Source organism: Antechinus flavipes, chromosome 6 (genome assembly GCF_016432865.1).
Source record: "Antechinus flavipes isolate AdamAnt ecotype Samford, QLD, Australia chromosome 6, AdamAnt_v2, whole genome shotgun sequence".
Lineage (NCBI taxonomy): Eukaryota > Metazoa > Chordata > Mammalia > Dasyuromorphia > Dasyuridae > Antechinus > Antechinus flavipes.
In genome coordinates, this window is record NC_067403.1 from 67,660,104 (window position 1) to 67,678,876 (window position 18,773).

General features: G+C 37.3%; 1 protein-coding gene across 1 annotated transcript in view; it reads right to left on the reverse strand.

The window, feature by feature from the left end:
• RNF150 (ring finger protein 150) overlaps positions 1 to 18,773 on the reverse strand; it is a 338,712-nt gene that overhangs the window by 78,141 nt on the left and 241,798 nt on the right. Inside the window, exons 3-4 of the mRNA XM_051965732.1 lie at positions 15,392 to 15,463; positions 14,875 to 14,957 (exon numbers count right to left, since the gene is read on the reverse strand). Coding sequence (XP_051821692.1) covers positions 14,875 to 14,957; positions 15,392 to 15,463 — 155 coding nt within the window. The remainder of the gene's footprint in view (positions 1 to 14,874; positions 14,958 to 15,391; positions 15,464 to 18,773) is intronic.

An 18,773-nucleotide genomic window follows, 5' to 3' on the forward strand; every position in this document is an offset into this window, starting at 1 on the left:
TTTGGCTTGGACACCAACAGTGGTTGGCATTCAACTGATATGTCAAGATGATTAATGCAAATGAAAGATCTTGATACTTGAGTGCCATCTTTAAAGAGGTTACTACAGTTCAAACCTCCAATCATAAAGCAAGAGGAAAGTACAGAGACCATTTATCCCCAAACCAGTCCTCCTCCTTCTTGTGCTGTTTATTCTATAATCTTTCTCAGAATTCTGTGATATAATGAATATGGAACAGAGTTTGGAATCAAAGGGCTTGGCTTTAAACCCCAGATCTGCAATTTACTAGTTGCAAGTCTCATCATAAAAATCATACAATTTCAAAACCCGAAGGGATCTCTCTGGCCACCTAGTCCAACATCCACCTGATAGTGGTCTGCTACTGTGTAGCAGATAAATGGTTCTCCACTCTTTGCTTGGAGATGTCTTGGGGAGCTTAGAATTCTTATCTATAAAATGTGGTTGTACATCGTTGGTTGAAAGTGGTTGGACTAGGTCAGGGATTCTTTACCTGGGGAATAGGAATACCCAAAAGGTTCATGAATAGTTTTCAGAGGATCCTTGCATTTGGGCAGGAAAAGAGGTTACATTTATTTTCACTAAAATTTCTTTGGGAAAGTGACCTCTTACCCAAATCCTACCTTTGGGAAAGACAGGCAGTCTTTCCTGGTAGTATGTAGTATTTCTTTCAATTATAAATAAAGACAACAACTATTCTTCCAAGAAGAAGTCCACAGGCTTTATCAGATTGCCAAAAGAGGTCCAAAACACACCCTAAAAATTCAAGATCCTCTGGACAAAATAATCTCTAGGGCCCCTTCCAGCAGTTTCACATCTTATCAATTAATCAAAATCATAGGATCATAGATTTAAAGTCTATGCTATTCCTTAAAAACTCAAGGAATTCTACCCAAAGTCATTTAAATTACTCAAAACAGACACTGGTTGCTCCTAAGTGGATATAATTTCGATAGACCTTGATAGACAGTGAGTAAATTTCCTAGAAGATACCAATCTATGTTGGAAGAGTGAGATTTACACTCACAGACAGAACACATACACACACATGTGTACCCTAAACCAATGTAATCAAAGATCCAGCTCCTCTAGCTATGTAAATTACAGCTAACATGAAATTTGGTGCCCCTACTTCCCCCGAAGTTTCTGTTTTTGCTAATCCTTATACATTCCCAAATGATCCTCAATAAATCCTTAGTACTGACCAGTTGGCAGTATAAGTATCCCTCTACACGGAGTAGAGAGCCGGGCTCAAAATCTGCCAGGTCTGAAGGCTTTAAGTCTTCCCTCTGACACACATTTCTTGTGTGACACTGGGAAAGTCAATGTATAGGAAACTCTCACAAATTACAAGTTGCAGAGCTGGTGTTGATTTCCACTGGTTAAATCAACAGATCTAGTCCTTATCCCAATCCCAACATACACAAAGGATAAAATCAGTCCAGGCGTTTCTTGCAGGGCCCAGATGTTAGCCAGTCACTGTTTCTAATTCCAAGCGTGACAAGGATCTGAACCGAGAGCCAGTTCCTTTTACAATGGTCCATAAAACTGGTGAGTTCCAAGCTTAGAAATTCCTGGGTTGACGGCTCTTCAGTGTGTATGGAACTCATTCTAAAGGGAGACTGGTTTCTGGGAGAGAGCCACTCAGGAGCAGCTAAGTGTCTATTTTCAGTGATTCAAATGGCCTTGATTAGAATTCCTTGAGTTTTCAAATATTAAAATGTGATTCATGGTTTGAGTCATTTTAGAATCGGATGATAGCAAGCAGGAAAAGTAAATGATTGCGCCCAAGAAAAAGTTGCTACAGAAATGAATGTCAGAGCCAGATAAGGGTGTGGGTGCCTTAGGCGGCTGCATAAAGACTGTAAAACTTCTATTTAAACTTCAAGTCAGCTTTTAGAGAAGGACGCTTATACTGCCAACTGGTTGGTACTAAAAAGTCACTGGGGACCATTTGGGAATTTACACAGGTTAGCAAAAACAAAGAACCCTAGGGGAAGTGGGGACACTGAAATTTCACATTAGCTGTATTTACATAGGGAGAGGGACTGGATCTTTGATTACAGTGGTGTGTGTGTGTGTGTGTGTGTGTGTGTGTGTGTGTAAAGCTCACTCTTCCAATGTAGGCTGGCACCTTCTTGGAAACTTAGGACTTTAAAGCACTGAGAAGTAATGCAATATGTCAGGGGTCACTGAGCCAATATGTGTCAGGGGCAATATGTGTCATTGAGCTCATATTTCCAAGGCTCTGCTTCCTCTTATGCTTCTTTGAATGTGCTTTAACTGTATACAGCTAGGACTCCATTAGTGGGAATAATGAATTCCCAGAGGTGGTTGTCTGTATTCAAATTTATAATACTGGAAGTTGTAATTATGTAAAATATGGTAATTAGTTCTAGTCCAGTAGAGATATATGGTGTGAATTTCAATAATGCTTCCACAGTATTTGCAGCTATCAGGGAATTGGCTATATATTGTAGTCCAGCTGAAGAATATAAGCTACTTGTGGACACAGATTCTATAACTCCAGTGACAAGGATGACAACTGTCCCATATGTGGAAAAGTAGGAGGAAGGGCAGGAAATGAGCATTTTTATCATACTGACTTGTATCAAACTTGTTACATACTTATTTGTATGTTACATACATATTTGTATCATACAACGCTTACTATGCATACTTGTTAAATATTTATTTGTATGATACATATATGTATGTTACATACATATTTGTATCACACAATACTATGTATTATATCATACTTACTATGTATCATATTTGTAATATACTTATTTGTATGTCACACACATATTTGTATCATGCAATAATATGTGTTGCATCATACAGGTTACATATTTATTTGCGGGTTACATGCCGATATATATTACATACATGTGGGTGTCACGCACATATTTGTATCATACGTGTCACACGCTTATTTGTAGGTTGCATACATATGTGTGTAACATACATATTTGTAGCACACAACACTATGCAGTATACCATTTTATATATCACACTTGTTACATTTTATTTGCATGTTACATGCCTATGTACATGACACACATGTGGATGTCACATACATATTTGCACCATACTTATTTGCATGTTACACACATAGGCACAATACATATATGTGGGCATTACATGCATGTTTTGTCATACTTGTCACATACTTATTTGTATGTTGCTTGCACATGCATGTAACATATTTGTAGCATACAATACTATGTAGTATATCATATTGACTATGTATCATACTTATTACATAGTTATTTGCATGTTACATGCCTATGTATATTACATAAATGTGGATGCTACATATTTGCATCATACAATACTGTGTAGCATAGTATACTTATTATGTATCATACTTGTTACATACTTATCAGGCATTGTGATAAGCACTTTGTACATATTATCTAATCACTAATAATGATCTGTTATTTCTGCTGTATGGAAAACTATGTAGGAACTCCCTTCACCAATCTAGCCTAGCATCGGTCTATTATTCAATAAATTCAGGAGGTTAATACACTATACACCTAGCACTGTGCTAGGTGCTGGGGATGTAATAGCAAAAACAAATAAGGTCTTTACCTTCAAAGAGTTTACTTTCTACAGTAGAAAAGAACAGAGATAGATATAAGTATGTTCAAAATTAATACATGCATGATAAATACAAGGTAATATGGGGGTAGTACTACCAGCTATGGAGATTAGGTAAGAACTCATTGTAAAATGACATTTGAATTTATGCTAAAAGAAGAAAAGGAATTCTAAGAGGGAATGATGAAGAGAGAATGATTCTAGGCACGGGGGACTGCTTGTTCAAAACATGGAGATGAGGATGGGTTTTGTTTTGTTTTTTTGGGGGGAGAGGGGTCAGAATATCAAGACAACCAGTTTGGCTAGCCAAAGAATATGGTACTTAGTAAATCAGTTCAAAGCTCTTGCTCAATAGTCAAAAAAGTTAAGTGGCTTGGGGATTAGAGGTAGAATTTGAAACTAGATTTTCTTTTTCTTTGTTTCATCTTTTGAGACAATTGGGGTTAAGTGACTTGCCCAGCGTCACACAGCTAGTAAGTGTCTAAGGTCATACTTGAACTTGGGTGTTTCTGACCTTCAAACATTCTATCCACCGAACCACCCAGCTGCCCAAATTCAGGTTTTTCTGACTCTGAGTCCAGACCTAAGTACTTGTTGGATTGACTTTAGAAATCATGTAGTCAAGTTTCTTTGTGTTATTTAAGAAGAAACTAGAATCTTGAGCCATGAAAATCCTGGCTTAATGGTCAGTGCAAAGAGCAGTTGACTTGGAGTCAGGAGAAACCTGGGTTCTGACATTTCGAGACACCTACTCTCTCCGAGCTCCACATTCTTTCCTCTTTAATAAGATAGCAACAGTAGGAGCTGCCTCATAGGGTGGTTGGGAGAAAGAAATGAGATATATAGAACAAAAGCATTTTATAAACCTTACTGTGCTATATAAGTGGGAGCTATTCTTAGCTATTCCTGGGAAGAAATAGCTACCTGGCCTTAGGGAGAATGGAGTTGTCATAATCAGGTCCATGACATTTTTTTAAAGCTGTAAGTTGCATTTGCTGTGAAAGAAGAACAGCTGGAAGGAGATGATTCCTGAGTGGATTTTTTCATTGGTTTTAAGTGCCATGCTGTTCAGATACCAAGGGGTTTACAGCCTCTCCTTCTACATTGGGAAGCCCACCCCAAAGCATCATCTAAGGTTCTAACTCTACCTAAAAGCCCACTGCAAATCAGAGTGCGATCTTATTTCCATTTGCATCCTAAGTGTCTTTCTGTTAATGTCACCCATGGCATTTGCCCTGCAACCATTCACACTAGTTTCAATTTTCATTTGCTGCAGAAAGCTGCTTGTTGGGGTGGGAAAAAAAAAACAGATGACAGGTTTTTTTTTTTTTTTTTTTGTCTCCCACTTAATTGTTTTTCAACTCTTGCTTTGCCTTTTTTCAGCACTAATGAGGTTGGTTACGCCTTACAATCTTAGAAAGATCGTAGCCATGTTTCAGAAAAATATGATCAATTCCCACTATCAGAGAGCACAATGAATATTTAGAATTACTCAAGAGAAATTTTGTGATAATATTAATGGAGAAAGGGAAGCAGGAGAATGGATAACACATTGGAGGAAGCACCAAATATCTCCATAAAGAGACAGGTTGCCACAAAATAAAGCAGAATATGCTCCAATGAGCCTAAGATTTTACAGTATCATGGATTCTCTGAGCTAGCAACTGTTTTGAATTCTTATACTTCAGTTGTCATTTGATGGTGAGATCCTTCTATATTAAAGGATGACTTTAATCAGGTTTTTGGCTGATGATCTCCCATAAGGGGATCTCACTTTTCACCGAGAGAGGATGTACTGGAGTCAATGCAAGGTCTCTAAGAAGACTTTCAAAAATATGAATACATTTTTATAGTTATTTTTTTGTTTGTTTTTACATCCCCTTTATTTCTGAATAACTTTCTTCTCCTTCCTTTGGGCAGTAAACTATACAAGAATGAAAAAGAAAATGATATTATGTGTGTATACATACATAAATACATATGTATATATGTAGAGATAGATACTGAAATCCATCCATCCATTCATCTATTCTTTCTTTCCTTCCTTCCTTTTTTCCTTTTTTCTTTCTTTCTATCTATCTATCATCTGTTACACAATGAATCAGACAATACATACTGTTTTCCATGGCCTCCCCTGCCTCTACAAATAAGCGAGAGAAAGGGTATTTCTCATTTATGAATTCATGTTTGAGTGACTCTATATATCTAGGTCAGAGCTAGTCTGTTATTCTGAAGCTAGATTGCTGATGAATCTCAGCCAAGTCAATGAGAAAAAGAACATGTATGACTACTGTTATCCTCCTAAAACCACATGTTGCTACTGGGATCTTTAATAGGGGATAATGTTCATGATAAGAAAGACTGAGTTATATCCATCATTGTCTCACAAAAAGGCAAAATATTTTTTTTCTTAGCCAAAGTTCCTTTAGGGAAGGGAATATGCATTTATAAAATGCCTTCTATGTATCACTCACTGTGCCAAACACCTTATATCATTCAATTCTTATAACATGGATACTGTTAGTATCCTCATTATATTTTGAGGACACTGAGGCAAACAGAGGCTAAAATAAATTATTTGCCCAGGGTCAACCAGCTAATACATTTCTGAGGTCAGCTTTGAACTCAGGTCTTCCTAATTCCAAGCCCACTACTCTCTCCACTCTATTTACACAGTTGCTGTGAATTCTAACTCAACCATAGCAGAGGTACCAAACAAGGTAAATTGCTGGGGAAGTCAGGAATTAGAAGAAAATACAGTGAAACTTTAATAATCAATAAAAGCACAGGACTGTAGCACTTCATTGTTCAAGAATCTTTGGTGGCTCCCTAGTTCCCCAAGGATAAAATAATTGGAAATGAAAAACTCTTCATATTGATTTCATGTTGTTCTACCTCAGATACTCTAAGACCACATTAGCCTATGTGCTGGCCCACTAACTCCTATCTTCATGCCTTTTCATGGTCTGCTTTTATGCCTGGAATTTTTCCCCTTCCTACTGCTGTCTCTTCACCTCCCTCAAAGGAGTCATCTCCTCAGGTGTCATCTATAAGAGTAATTTTTCTGATCACATAATGGCCAATGCTTTTCTTCCCTGAAATGATTTTTGTCTTTTATATTGATTTTACATCCTATATGCAATTTATGTTTACTCATCCTTTATGCCTTCAAGGCATGCAAACCCCATGAGGTCCAGGGCTGCTTAATTCTTAATTTTTTTATTCCTTTCACCTAGACTAATGACCTCCCCTTTCTCTTGACCTCCAGTCTCTAATCTCCAACCATCTGTTAGATATCTTAACTCAATTTACCCCAAACAAAACTAATTTTTTCCCCTCACAAACCCCTTTTCCAAATTCCCAGTTATTATTGAGGGTATCACTATCCTCCCAGTCACCCAGGCTGACAAACTCAGTATCATTCTTGGCTCCTCACTCTCACCTCCTATATCCAATCTGTAGTCTTGTTGTTTTTATCTTTGCTCTAAGAGAGCTGAGGTCCTTTGCTTAAAAAGGCCACAAGATCTCCCATTGCTTCCAGGGTCAGCTCCAGTCATCCTGATCTTGCTATTGGACCTAGATGGTTCTGGAGGGGAAACTGAGACTGTGACCTTGTGTATCTCATCCTAACTTAAATCCAGCTCATTTGTAAGTCATTGCACCAATTTCTGATGTCATGGTCATTTTTGAGATTGAAGGACAAATCATACATTCCCTAATCAATAAATAGTCAAAAGATATCAGATGATGAAATTAAAGCCATCTATAGTTATATGAAAAAATGCTCTAAATCATTACTAATTAGAGAAATACAAATTAAACAACTCTAAGATACCACCTCTCACCTCTCAGATTGGCTAGGATAATGGAAAAGATAATGATGAATGTTGGAGGGGATGGAGGAAAAACTGGGACACTAACACATTGTTGATGGACTTGTGAACTGATCCAACTATTCTGGAGAGCAACATGGAACTATGCCTAAAGGGCTATAAAACTGTGCATGCCTTTGACCCAGCAGTGCCGTTACTAGGTCTGTGTCCCAAGGAAATCACAAAGAAGGGAATGTGCAAAAATGTTTGTAGCAGCTCTTTTTGTGGTAGCAAAGCATTGGAAAATGAGTAAATGCCCATCAACTGGGGAATGGCTGAATAAGATGTGGTCTATGAAGGTAAAGGATATTAAAAAATGATAGACAAATTGATTATAGAAAGGACTGGAAAGATTTTTACGGACCAAAGCTGAGCAAAACAAGCAGAACCAGGAGTACATCATACACAGTAACGGCAGGAATATGAGATGATCAAAGACTTGATTCTTCCTACTAGTTCAGTGATCTAAAGCAATCCCAATAGACTTTGGACAGAAAATGTCAATTGCATCCAAAAAAAGAACTAAGGAGACTGAATGTAAATCAACACATGCATTGTTTACTTCTTTTTTCTATTTTTTAAAATCCCTTTCATGGTTTTTCCCTTTTGCTCTGTTTTTTTCTCTTAATATGATTTATAAAGCATTGTGTATTAAAAATAAATAAATTTCTAAGAAAAAGAAGAGAATAAAAGACAAACAACAACAACAACAACAAAAATGATGTTACCATAGGTATAGTCCATATTATCTCCCATCTAATTTCTTTCTAAAGCACAGGTCACGTATCATAACTCTCCCCTTCTTCTCTCCTGTAAATTCCATTGCCTCTCTTATGAAATATAAAAATCTTCTTTTTGGCTTTTAAAGTCTCTCCTTATCTGGCTAGTTCTTTTATCATGTCCTTAAATTTTATTATCCTCCACATACTCTTGTGAACCATGATACTAGCCTCCTTGATAATAAAAAACATATTTAATATTTTCCCCAGTAATCTTTAAAACAATTTTTACATTTTAAAAAAAAATTTGTGAGTTCCAGATTCTCTCTCTCCCTTTTCCCCACTCCTACCTCTACTGAGAACAAATATGAAGTATGAAAAACATTTCTATAAAAGTCATGTTGTGAAAGAAAACATAGAGAGACAGAGACAGAGAGAAAGAGAGAGAGAGAGAGAGAGAGAGAGAGAGAGAGAGAGAGAGAGAGAGACAGAGAGAGAGAGAGAGAGAGAGAAATTCAATCTGTATTTAGATACAATTAGTTTCTTCTCTGGGTATGATCAGGATTTTTCATTACTAGTCTTTCAGAGTGGTCATGGATCATTGTACTATAGCACGAGTTTTGTATTTTGAATTGTTAGTCATTCTTTTCTTATAACATTATTAGTGTTTTAGCATTTCAGTTTAAAAAGATATTGTATAAGATAGGCAGGTACCGAGGGTTCTCTTTGTGACAATGGCTGGCTAATCATACTACTGCCTGAGCTGGAAGTTTCAGTTTTGGAAGAAAATGTACTAGTCAACTAAGTCAGGAGACAGATACATTAATCTCCTGGCTCCATAAATTTTCACTGGCTGTCCCTCACACCTGGGATGATCTTCTCCCTTCATATCCATCTCCCAGTGTCACTGGCTTTCTTCTCAGTTCAGCAAAAATCCTATCATATGCAAGAAATCTTTTCCCATCCTCCTAAATCTTAGATTATCTGAGACTATCCTTTAATTTTTGTCTCAGTAAAAAAAGCATTTATTAAGTGCTTACTAAGTGCTAAACATGGAGAATACAAATATAGGCAAAATAAAAAACAGTTCCTGGCCTCGAAGAGATTACCTCTAATAAAGGAAGATAATACATAAGTTGAGAGGAGGATGGGGAGGAAGGTAGCCAATGAGAGGGGGTGATGGAACAGTCCAGATTGCACCTGGTGAAAAATGAAGAGGGAGTTGGCCTGGGTGCCCAATTTAAACTGAGGTCCTAGAAAGAATCATCCAATCAGAGGGAAGAACTAAGGAGAGGTGTGGGATGAAGTGGGAGGAACTGAAGGTACACTCAAGGTGTGAATTTTATGGTTGAGTGATTTTCTTGTATAATAAGTTTTCTGGGGGGTATATAATGAAGCAGACCAGCTTACTTGTATATATCTTCTTTGTCTCCCCCATTACACTGTGAGCTCTTTTACAGGAGGTGCTATTTTCTGCACTTCTTTCTTTCTCTAGAACTAATATCATGCCTGGCAAATGGTGGGTGCTTAATAAATGCTAATGGACTTGACTTGGTATATTGTAGCACTTAATAAATGCTTGCTGAATTAAAGTGAATAAAACAAACTTTCACTCCTCTATCTTGTTTCATGTTTATTTTTTCTGTGATTAAAACTATTAATTAATAATACTCCATGTGCTAATTCAGTAGGAAAACCAAAATCCTTTGGAAAACTTGACAACATTTTTCAACATTAGGACCCAAACAACAAATAACAGGCTTCTCTCCTTCTAGAACACCATCTGTGCCATTGTGTTTCTGGTACAGAAAGTGCAGCAATTCCTTCCAAACTCAGCTCTTCAGGAAGCATTATTCCCACAAGTTGAAGAATAATAGAAGTGGGAAACAGGGAGCTGGGAAAGAAGGACTGAACAAGAAAACAAGAGGGTGGAAGGGAAAAATGGAACAGTCAGACATATTTCCAATAATTATTCAAGAGAATGAAGAATCTAAAATTTTGATCTAAAGAGAGTGAGATGAAGCTTTTACTTTGTACAGAAGAGGAGAAAGAACATGAAAGTAAAATCAGTTATTTTTCTTACCTGTACTTTTTTTCTGGGCCAAATATCCCTAGTTAGTTCTACCATTTCCCATATAATAAGCCAGACTATATATTAATATATCTAATAATAGGCATATTATTATTTATATATAAGAATGAACCAGAAAATTTGCAAAAAGCAAGGAGATACATGAGAAGGATTCCAGTAGCGATTTGAATACAGCAAAGGATATTAACTTCATTATCACTGCTTGGGGTAATGTTTTTAAAAACACAACAATAAAATAATTTCAGATTACAATTACATTAAAATATAGTTAAAATATTTAAAAATTAAGTTAAAATTTTAAAATATTAAAACCACATTGTTTAAAATTCATCAACTCCTTGATATTTATCTACACATATTTCTGGGACCCATGTTGAGAACTCTTAATACAGAGGGCAAGAAGGCTTTGGAGAATTTTGTGAATAATTCTGCTTTGCAGGAGATATGAAGAATGCCATGGATAATAGCCTGGCAAACAACTGGAAAGTGAGAATATTGAAGTTCATGGGTACATAATGCTCAGAGGAAATGATCCAGCCAAGAGGAGTTGGTGCATTGAGTTGAAAGCATCCATTAGTGAAACCTGTCTGACAGAAACAAGCAGCAGGCATGAAATGACCTCGCTTTTCAAATATCTGCATAAAAGAGAGACAGATCCAAGAAATGGATATTATGTGTTGACAATTTAAGATCAGCAGATGCTTGAAAATCACAGGTGCAGGGCAATAGTCAGTGTATTGTGGCATTTAACAGCAGACCTGGTACAGGAGGGAGACATTCACAATAGGAATCAAGGGCTGAGATGGGAACAAGAGTGATTATGGAACAAAGGAATAAGGGGAAGCACCATGGGTCTGGGGTGGGACAAAGGAAAAGATAAATGAGAACTGTGAGCTCCAAATGATTCTCCCCCTCTCTTGTCTTAGCTTCTGATTTCCCTGTGGCTCACTGGAGTGTTTGCTATTGGCTAATCTTTCCAAGAAGTTTAAATTGTAAAGAGGAGATTGAATAATTCATCAAGAAAAATTAAATAGGGTATGGACATCCTCTGTAAAAGACTCAGCTGTTTTGAAATTTGTATTATGCAGGATTTTAAAGGGAAACAAAAAGGGGAAGTATCATGATAAAATAGCATCTGATAATAATTTTCTTAGGTTTGCCTTGGAAGTTGCTTTTCAGTTGCAGAGTGCTTTGGTGATCATCATGGGATTTTTTTCCCTTTCCCTGTTCTTTGCTCATTGCTTTGTACATATGGATATATATTCATGTGTACATATATCCATACATATTTGTATGTGTGCATATATGTATACACACATACATATATATTTATTTATTGTTGTCCACATTATTGCCCCCTTCCCACCAATAGAATTTAAGAATTAAAAATCCTTAAGAGTAAAGATTTCTGTCTTTCTCCATATTCCTAGCAACGGTTCTATGCCTGGCACATAGTAGGTGCTTAATAAATGCTTGCTGCATGAATAAATATAACTTTAAAGCTCCTATGCATAATTAAGTAGATCAGGAAGGGAGGCCAATTTACTTTCTCCCAGCTATGAACCTCATCCAACTTTTGCAAAATGTCACCCAGAGAGGTACCCTGTAATTCACACATCTGTCATGGATGGCAGTAAGTCCCATGTTGTTGTTGATGTATAACTTTTCCTTTGCAAAGATACTGGAGTGCTTTGCCATTTCCTTCTCCAATACATTTTTCAGAAGAGGAAATGGAAATAAATGGGGTTAAGTGGCTTCCAGGGTCACACATTTGGACTCAGATCTTCCTCACGCTAAATCCAGTACTCTATCCTTTCCCCCTAGCTACCTCTGAATCTTCATACAAGTTGTATACCTTTAACCTAACTGGTCATTAAGCTTCTAATGGAAGAATGAGGGAAAGCAGTTACATGCAGTGACTACACTAGAGGAGGTTCTTGGGTGTTTATGTGCCTCAATGAAAAACATTTCTATAAAAGTCATGTTGTGAAAGAAAACATAGAGAGACAGAGACAGAAAGAAACAGAAAGAAAAGAGAGAGAGAGAGAGAGAGAGAGAGAGAGAGAGAGAGAGAGAGAGAGAGAGAGAGAGAGAGAAATTCAATCTGTATTTAAATACAATTAGTTTCTTCTCTGGGTATGATCAGGATTTTTCATCACTAGTCTTTCAGAGTGGTCATGGATCATTGTACTATGGCACAAGCTTTGTATTTTGAATTGTTAGTCATTCTTTTCTTACAACATTATTAGTGTTTTAGCATTTCAATTTAAAAAAGATATTGTATAAGAAAGGCAGGTACTGAGGGTTCTCTTTGTGACAATGTCTGGCTAATCATACAACTGCCTCAGCTGGAAGTTTCAGTTTTGGAAGAAAATGTACAAGTCAACTAAGTCAACTCCCTGCCAAATGCAGCAAACCCTCATGAGATCTTTGACTGTGTGTGATACAGTAAAAAACAGCATTGTCTCTAGAGTCAGGGGAACTGACCTAACTAACCATCCCTGTTAACTTCTTCTGGGATCCTGAGCAAGAAACAAGTTTCTTGGATCCAGATGTCTCAGCTGTAAAGGAAAAGGCTATCCTATTTTCTTTTCTGTTGAGACAATCAAGGGTTAAGTCACTTATCCAAGGAGATAGCTAGTGTCTGAGACTAGATTTAAACTTCTTGACTCCAAAGCGGAGTTCACTGCACCACTTAGCTGCTGCCAAGGAGATTGGGCTAGATGATCTCTGAGATGTTTTTAACTCTAGGTCTATGACCTATGTTTGACTATGACTTGAATATTCCTAGTGTTTGAGAACCTGCCATCTTAAATTCCATTTCAGGTATCTCCAGTCATTGGGAAGCTTTTTTCTTATATTGAAGTAAAATCTGCTCTCCTCTAACTTTCCCAATTAGGATATAAATCTTAATTCTGCCCTTTGGAGCTAACTAGAATGTCCAATTTCTCTTTTCCATGATAGTCTTGTAAATTATTTAAAAGCAGTGATTAATATCTTTCTGTGTCTTATCTTCTTCTAGCTACATATCACCAGCTCCTTCAGCTAATTTTCATGGTGTGTTTTTATGGTCACTCATCATCCCAGGCATCCTTCTCTGGACACATTCCAGATGTGCCAATAGAGCAGCCAGAAATGGACACAACATCCCAGATGTGATCTGATCAATGCAGAGTACAGTCTCATGACCGCCCCCCACCTTATTCTGGATTCTCAATTAACTGAAAAAGCAAATTGCAGGATCTTGTAGTGAGTGATATGTTTATCTCTCATACTCATTGAAAAAGAGAATGGCATATTAAAAAAATGCAGCATAGCTTAAACACAAACAGAAACGATATAATAGTCTGAGAGTGCAGAATTGGGCAGAAGCGACCCAGACCTGAGACAATGGGATTTTCTTTCTGTGACTTCATGGCATATGTGAGAATTCTTGGTATAGAGGCTCCCTCTTTGATGCAGATTTGTTAACTCCCTTGTAGTTTTTAGGAACATAGAGTAAGATGGATTGTGAGAGATGAAGTACCTTTCTCATTCTTATGGCGTATCAGAGACAGAACCTTACTCCTGTTCTTTCTGACTCCATGGGCAGCCTTGTCTCCACTATGTCAATGTGATAGTTAAGTAATTCAACTCATTGAAGGTTTATTAAGAATCTAGGCTCTTTTCCTCCCGGGCTGTAGAATAGAGCCTACAAAATGTTTGAAGTCACAGTTAAATATGTGAACCAGCAAACGTTTTGTCTGGGTCCCGGCTGCTTTTCTCAAAAAAATCAGGAAATGAGGGCAGCTGGGTGGCAGAGGAGGCCTTGAATTCAAATATCACCTAACGTATTTGTTAGTTGTGTGATCCTGGGTAGTTTAACCCCCAACTGCCTCAAAAAAAAAGGTCAAGAAAATTCACAGTCTCCTAATCAAATTGTAGTTAGTGCCTCATGATGAGAAGTGTTTGTACACACAAGCTGCCTCCATGGTACCTCTGAGGTATTCATGACCAAGATCATTGCAGCAGAAACTCCAAGAAGGTGACCTACTCTTAGGGTCTCAAAGTGATGGAGAAGAACCAGGATGGGGACCAGAAGCGGACACTTCAGAGACATAGAGAATCTGACAGAATTGCTAGACAGGTGACAGTTGCCAACAAGAAACATTAGACAAATCACACTAGATACATTAATAAACTATGGACCTTAGTATTGTGCTAGGCTTGGAGGAGAGTTAAAGTTCAGATAGGACCCTATCTCTTTCATATTTAGCTTATAATCATGGGGTCATAGAATCATTGATTTTGAGATGGAATGAGAAGGCCACTTGGACCTCCCCACCCCACTTTCAACCCATTTTATAGACGAGGAAACTGAGAAAATAAGCAATCTGACCATAGATATATAGTATCAAGTAAATATAAGTAAGTTAATAAGGTCATAAATTAGTAAGCATCAAAGAGAGAATTTGAATAAGCCTTCCTATCTCCAAGTTCATGTGTCATGGCATAATTAAGGCTTATATTGAAGCACAAAGTGGGAAAACGTAACTACTTTCATCAGATAACTCAGCTGACTTACCGGCAGGGCAAGATCCGCACAACATCATTCGGTTTGTAGCCTTCAATACAAACTGCACAGTTATCAAAGTCAGGCTCAGTTTCCTACAACAAAGAGAGAACAGATCAATCAACCTGTTTCCTAAGCTTAGTTAACCTTTTTTTTTTTTTTTTGGTAGATCCCTAAATTATATATTAAGCCAAGTTATTGTGAGCATACTAACTCCATTCTATGATGGATCTTCCATTGTAGGAGGAACAAATTCTCTGTGGGATCTGAGCTGGTTTTCTGAAGCAGCAATTTACTTCTTTTACCCTCAAATCTTTACCCCCAAAGCCCTTATGTTCTGCTCTTTGCCAGTGTTTTATCATGAAACCACTGTGCCCACTATCAAATTATTCTGGTTACGTGCTAGTCTTTTGGATGCTTGCATGGCTATTCATTTTCCCCACGCTCTCCTCCTTTCCGCCCTTCAAGGCAAAGCCAGGAAGTGCCTTTATCACAGGTCTACCCTGAAAAAGGCAGCTGAGGAAGTTACCTTGTCGCCCTTCTTGATGGTCCTGACCTGAAGCTTGCTGATGGCTTTCTTTGCGGCATCTCCCAGACGACGCTGAAAAAGGTAAAAAGTTGCTTGTTAGTCATTAAGGCACGGACCTTTAGGCTAGTTTTTCACAATGTTCTTAAATAAACCAGGGCCAGTTGCCTATGAAATTGCAGAGGAAATGAAAAAGGCAGAAGGCAGTGAAAGATGAGAAAATGGTTTCTGTGAAGAATAACTGCACTGAATGAAAGATGGAAAGTAACATCCATTAAACTCTCTACAGAGATGTAAGTCCTGTTAGGTTATGTGGGCTGAGACAAAATGGGAGACAGGAAAATACTAGCTCCCCGGGACTCCAAATCCAGCAGACACCCACACAAGCAAAGGGAAGTGGAAAGATTAGCCACTAGTGGGCTAATAATCTGGGCTGGGAGGTGAGCTAATTTGGAGAATAAGATCATTCCAATCATTCACTTGCTTTAATAGCATGGGTTTTTGCTTGATTGTCCATGTAGCTGTCTTAATTCTGCATTTTAATTTTCTTGGGGAGACCCAATCTAAGAGTGAATCTGCTGTCTACTATCCCAGTTCTTGGGCATTCCAATTTGCTTTCTATTTTATTTTGGATAGGGAAAGTGATTATTATCATAGAGTCACAGGATGTCAGAACTGGAAGACACTTTAATAGGTGGCTTTTTTGTCACTTCCTCATTCTTGCTCTCTTCCTACTACTTTTAACCAATTTTGTCCCTTCTCCACCAGTTTTTCATTCTTTTCCTATTTTCCCTACTCCATGGGGCATTACTCAAGAGTTCCAGACTTTTCTTGTGTCTCTCTCTGTATGTCTGTCTCGCTCTTTCTTTTTCCCCACCCTCCCCATAAATTTCTTCTGCAAGCATCCCCATTCACTCTGACTCTCAAATCTATTTCTTTTAGCCCTGCCTATCTTATTCCACTCTAGTCCTGCATTTTCAACTATGAACACTAGAGCGAGAGTATTAGACTTGGAGTCAGGAAGATCTAGCTTGCATCTCATCTCTATTGCTTAGTATTAGTAGCTTTGTTACCATGAGTGAGTGACAAACTCTGAATCCAAGTTATCTCATCTTTAATATGAGAATATATCATAGTAGTGACAATAATTTAATTAAATTATTGAGAGACTCAAATAAAATAAAGCAATAATGGAATACTTGGAACTTACAAGTTCCATTATCAATCTATCATCATTATTATAATATTATACCTCCATGAACATAAATGAGAAGAAGTTGTCATTGTAAAGAGGGCCATCTCTACTACCATCATTACCAACTGCTAAGCAACAGCTACTAGCAGAGACACTTGGTACAGAAATCTGGGGAGGGAACCTTTTTTCTGTCATCGGCTATTAGATTATTTATAATACCATTCGAAGGCTATCCCAGATTATCAACTTATAGAGCTTAAACAGTGGAAGACTGATGTAACTAGCTTTCAACTCAGTGTCAACTGTGCTTGCTTTAGCAAATAATCTCACAACTTTATACAGCCTACAGATTGGACATTCCTCACCCCTGCTCTAGAGCATCGAGCGAAATCTTCCATCTATCCTTTGGGATAGAGACCTACCAGTCCTGCTCCCACTGTCCCAAACCTTGAGATGGAATCAGGGATGACATTGCCAGGTGATCAAATCACTGCTACCACTTTGACTACTAACTCCCCTCATGCCTCAATCATAACAGAACTTTTTAATTAATCAGTCAAAAGATATTCATTAAACAACAGCTAGCTGCTGCATACTGGGGATATAATTACGAAGAATAAAATAATCTCTCATTGTATGAAGTTTACAAGTCTTACAGGGAGGAAGATGAGTATATATAAAAATATATAAAATATAAATAACAAGTTAATAAATAATAATATGAACAATGTTGTTAAAACAAAGCTTTGGAGGACAGAGGTTAAGGGAGCTAAGCAAGGCTACATCTTGAAGAGAAGGATTCTATGATAGGCATAAGGATAGAATACATTATAGAAATGTGAGATTGCATGAGTCCTAGGGATAGCAATGGCATCCCTTTCCCTCTTCCCCCTCTAGCCCTATCCTCCCTTCTCACACCATTAGCCTATTTTATTCTCTCCACAATCAATATCCATGGAAGCAAGACACTGGCTCCTGGCAACTGCCCCAACAACTGAAGACCCAGAAACAAAACTCATCACCATCAAAATCCTTTTTACTGTCAAATAGCTAACCATTATAAACAGATATGATTTTTTTTTAATTAATGGAAATAATACTAAAGAAGACGCATGGCCATCTGCCTTGCTGCTCTCCCCTAAGAACCACTGAATGCTTCCATCTAACTTGTTCTTGAAACCTTCTAATATTCTCTTCCCCTATGATAGTATGAAATCCTTGAGGGTAGGGACTGTGTTGTTTTTTCTATTCTCAGTGCTTAGCACACCGCTAAATAATTTTTTTATTGTTTTATTTTCTTTCTGTGTACATTAATTTTTTTAAATACACATTTCTTTATGAATCATGTTGGGAGAGAAAAATCAGAGCAAAAGGGAAAAACCACAAGAAGAAAAAAAAGGAAAAAAGGGGAAAAATGAACATAGCATAATTTGATTTAGATGCAGTCTCCATGTTAAACATTTTTAAAAAATCATCCTTATTATTACTTTTACTTAAATGTAAGAGTGATCAGTGGTTCTCATAAAAATGTATGCAGGAAACTCTTGTGACTTCATTCTGCATTATTAAGTTTTACTCCATCACGTTCTTAAGTCTAGACAATCAATGAAACAATAAATCAAGCCCTCATGTGTAGTGTTTGCTGATTTCCAAGGTATAAATGATTGAAGTGAAAATTTAGCAATAAGCTCTTTTCTAGATGAATTGTTCAAACTGCAAAGTCCACAAGCCTTAAACTCATATTTACCATCTCTAATCCCTCTATATCTATATTATCATCAGTTCTTCTTCTTGGTTTCCTTATTTCTGTTAGAGAGTCCACCATTCTCCAAGTCACCCATGCTCAAAATTTGGGGGTCATCTTTGATTTATTACTTTCCCTTGTCTTTGTTGTACAAAGAGTATCCAAGGTCTATTGATTTTATCTCTGAAATGTCTCATTTTCATCTTTACTATTCCATTCCCTTTGCCTCTATGCTAATTCAGGCTTTTTAAAAATCTTTTACTTGGATTACTATAAGGACCTATAAAGACCTAGAGGCAGTCTTCCTGCCTCTATTCTTCTTTCTCCTTTAATCCACCAAGAATAGCCATTGAAGCTTCATTGGATCGTGTAATTTTCCAGCTAAAACAAACAAACAAAAAGCAAATCTTTTTTGGAGCCATATTCCCTACAGAATAAAGTCTCCA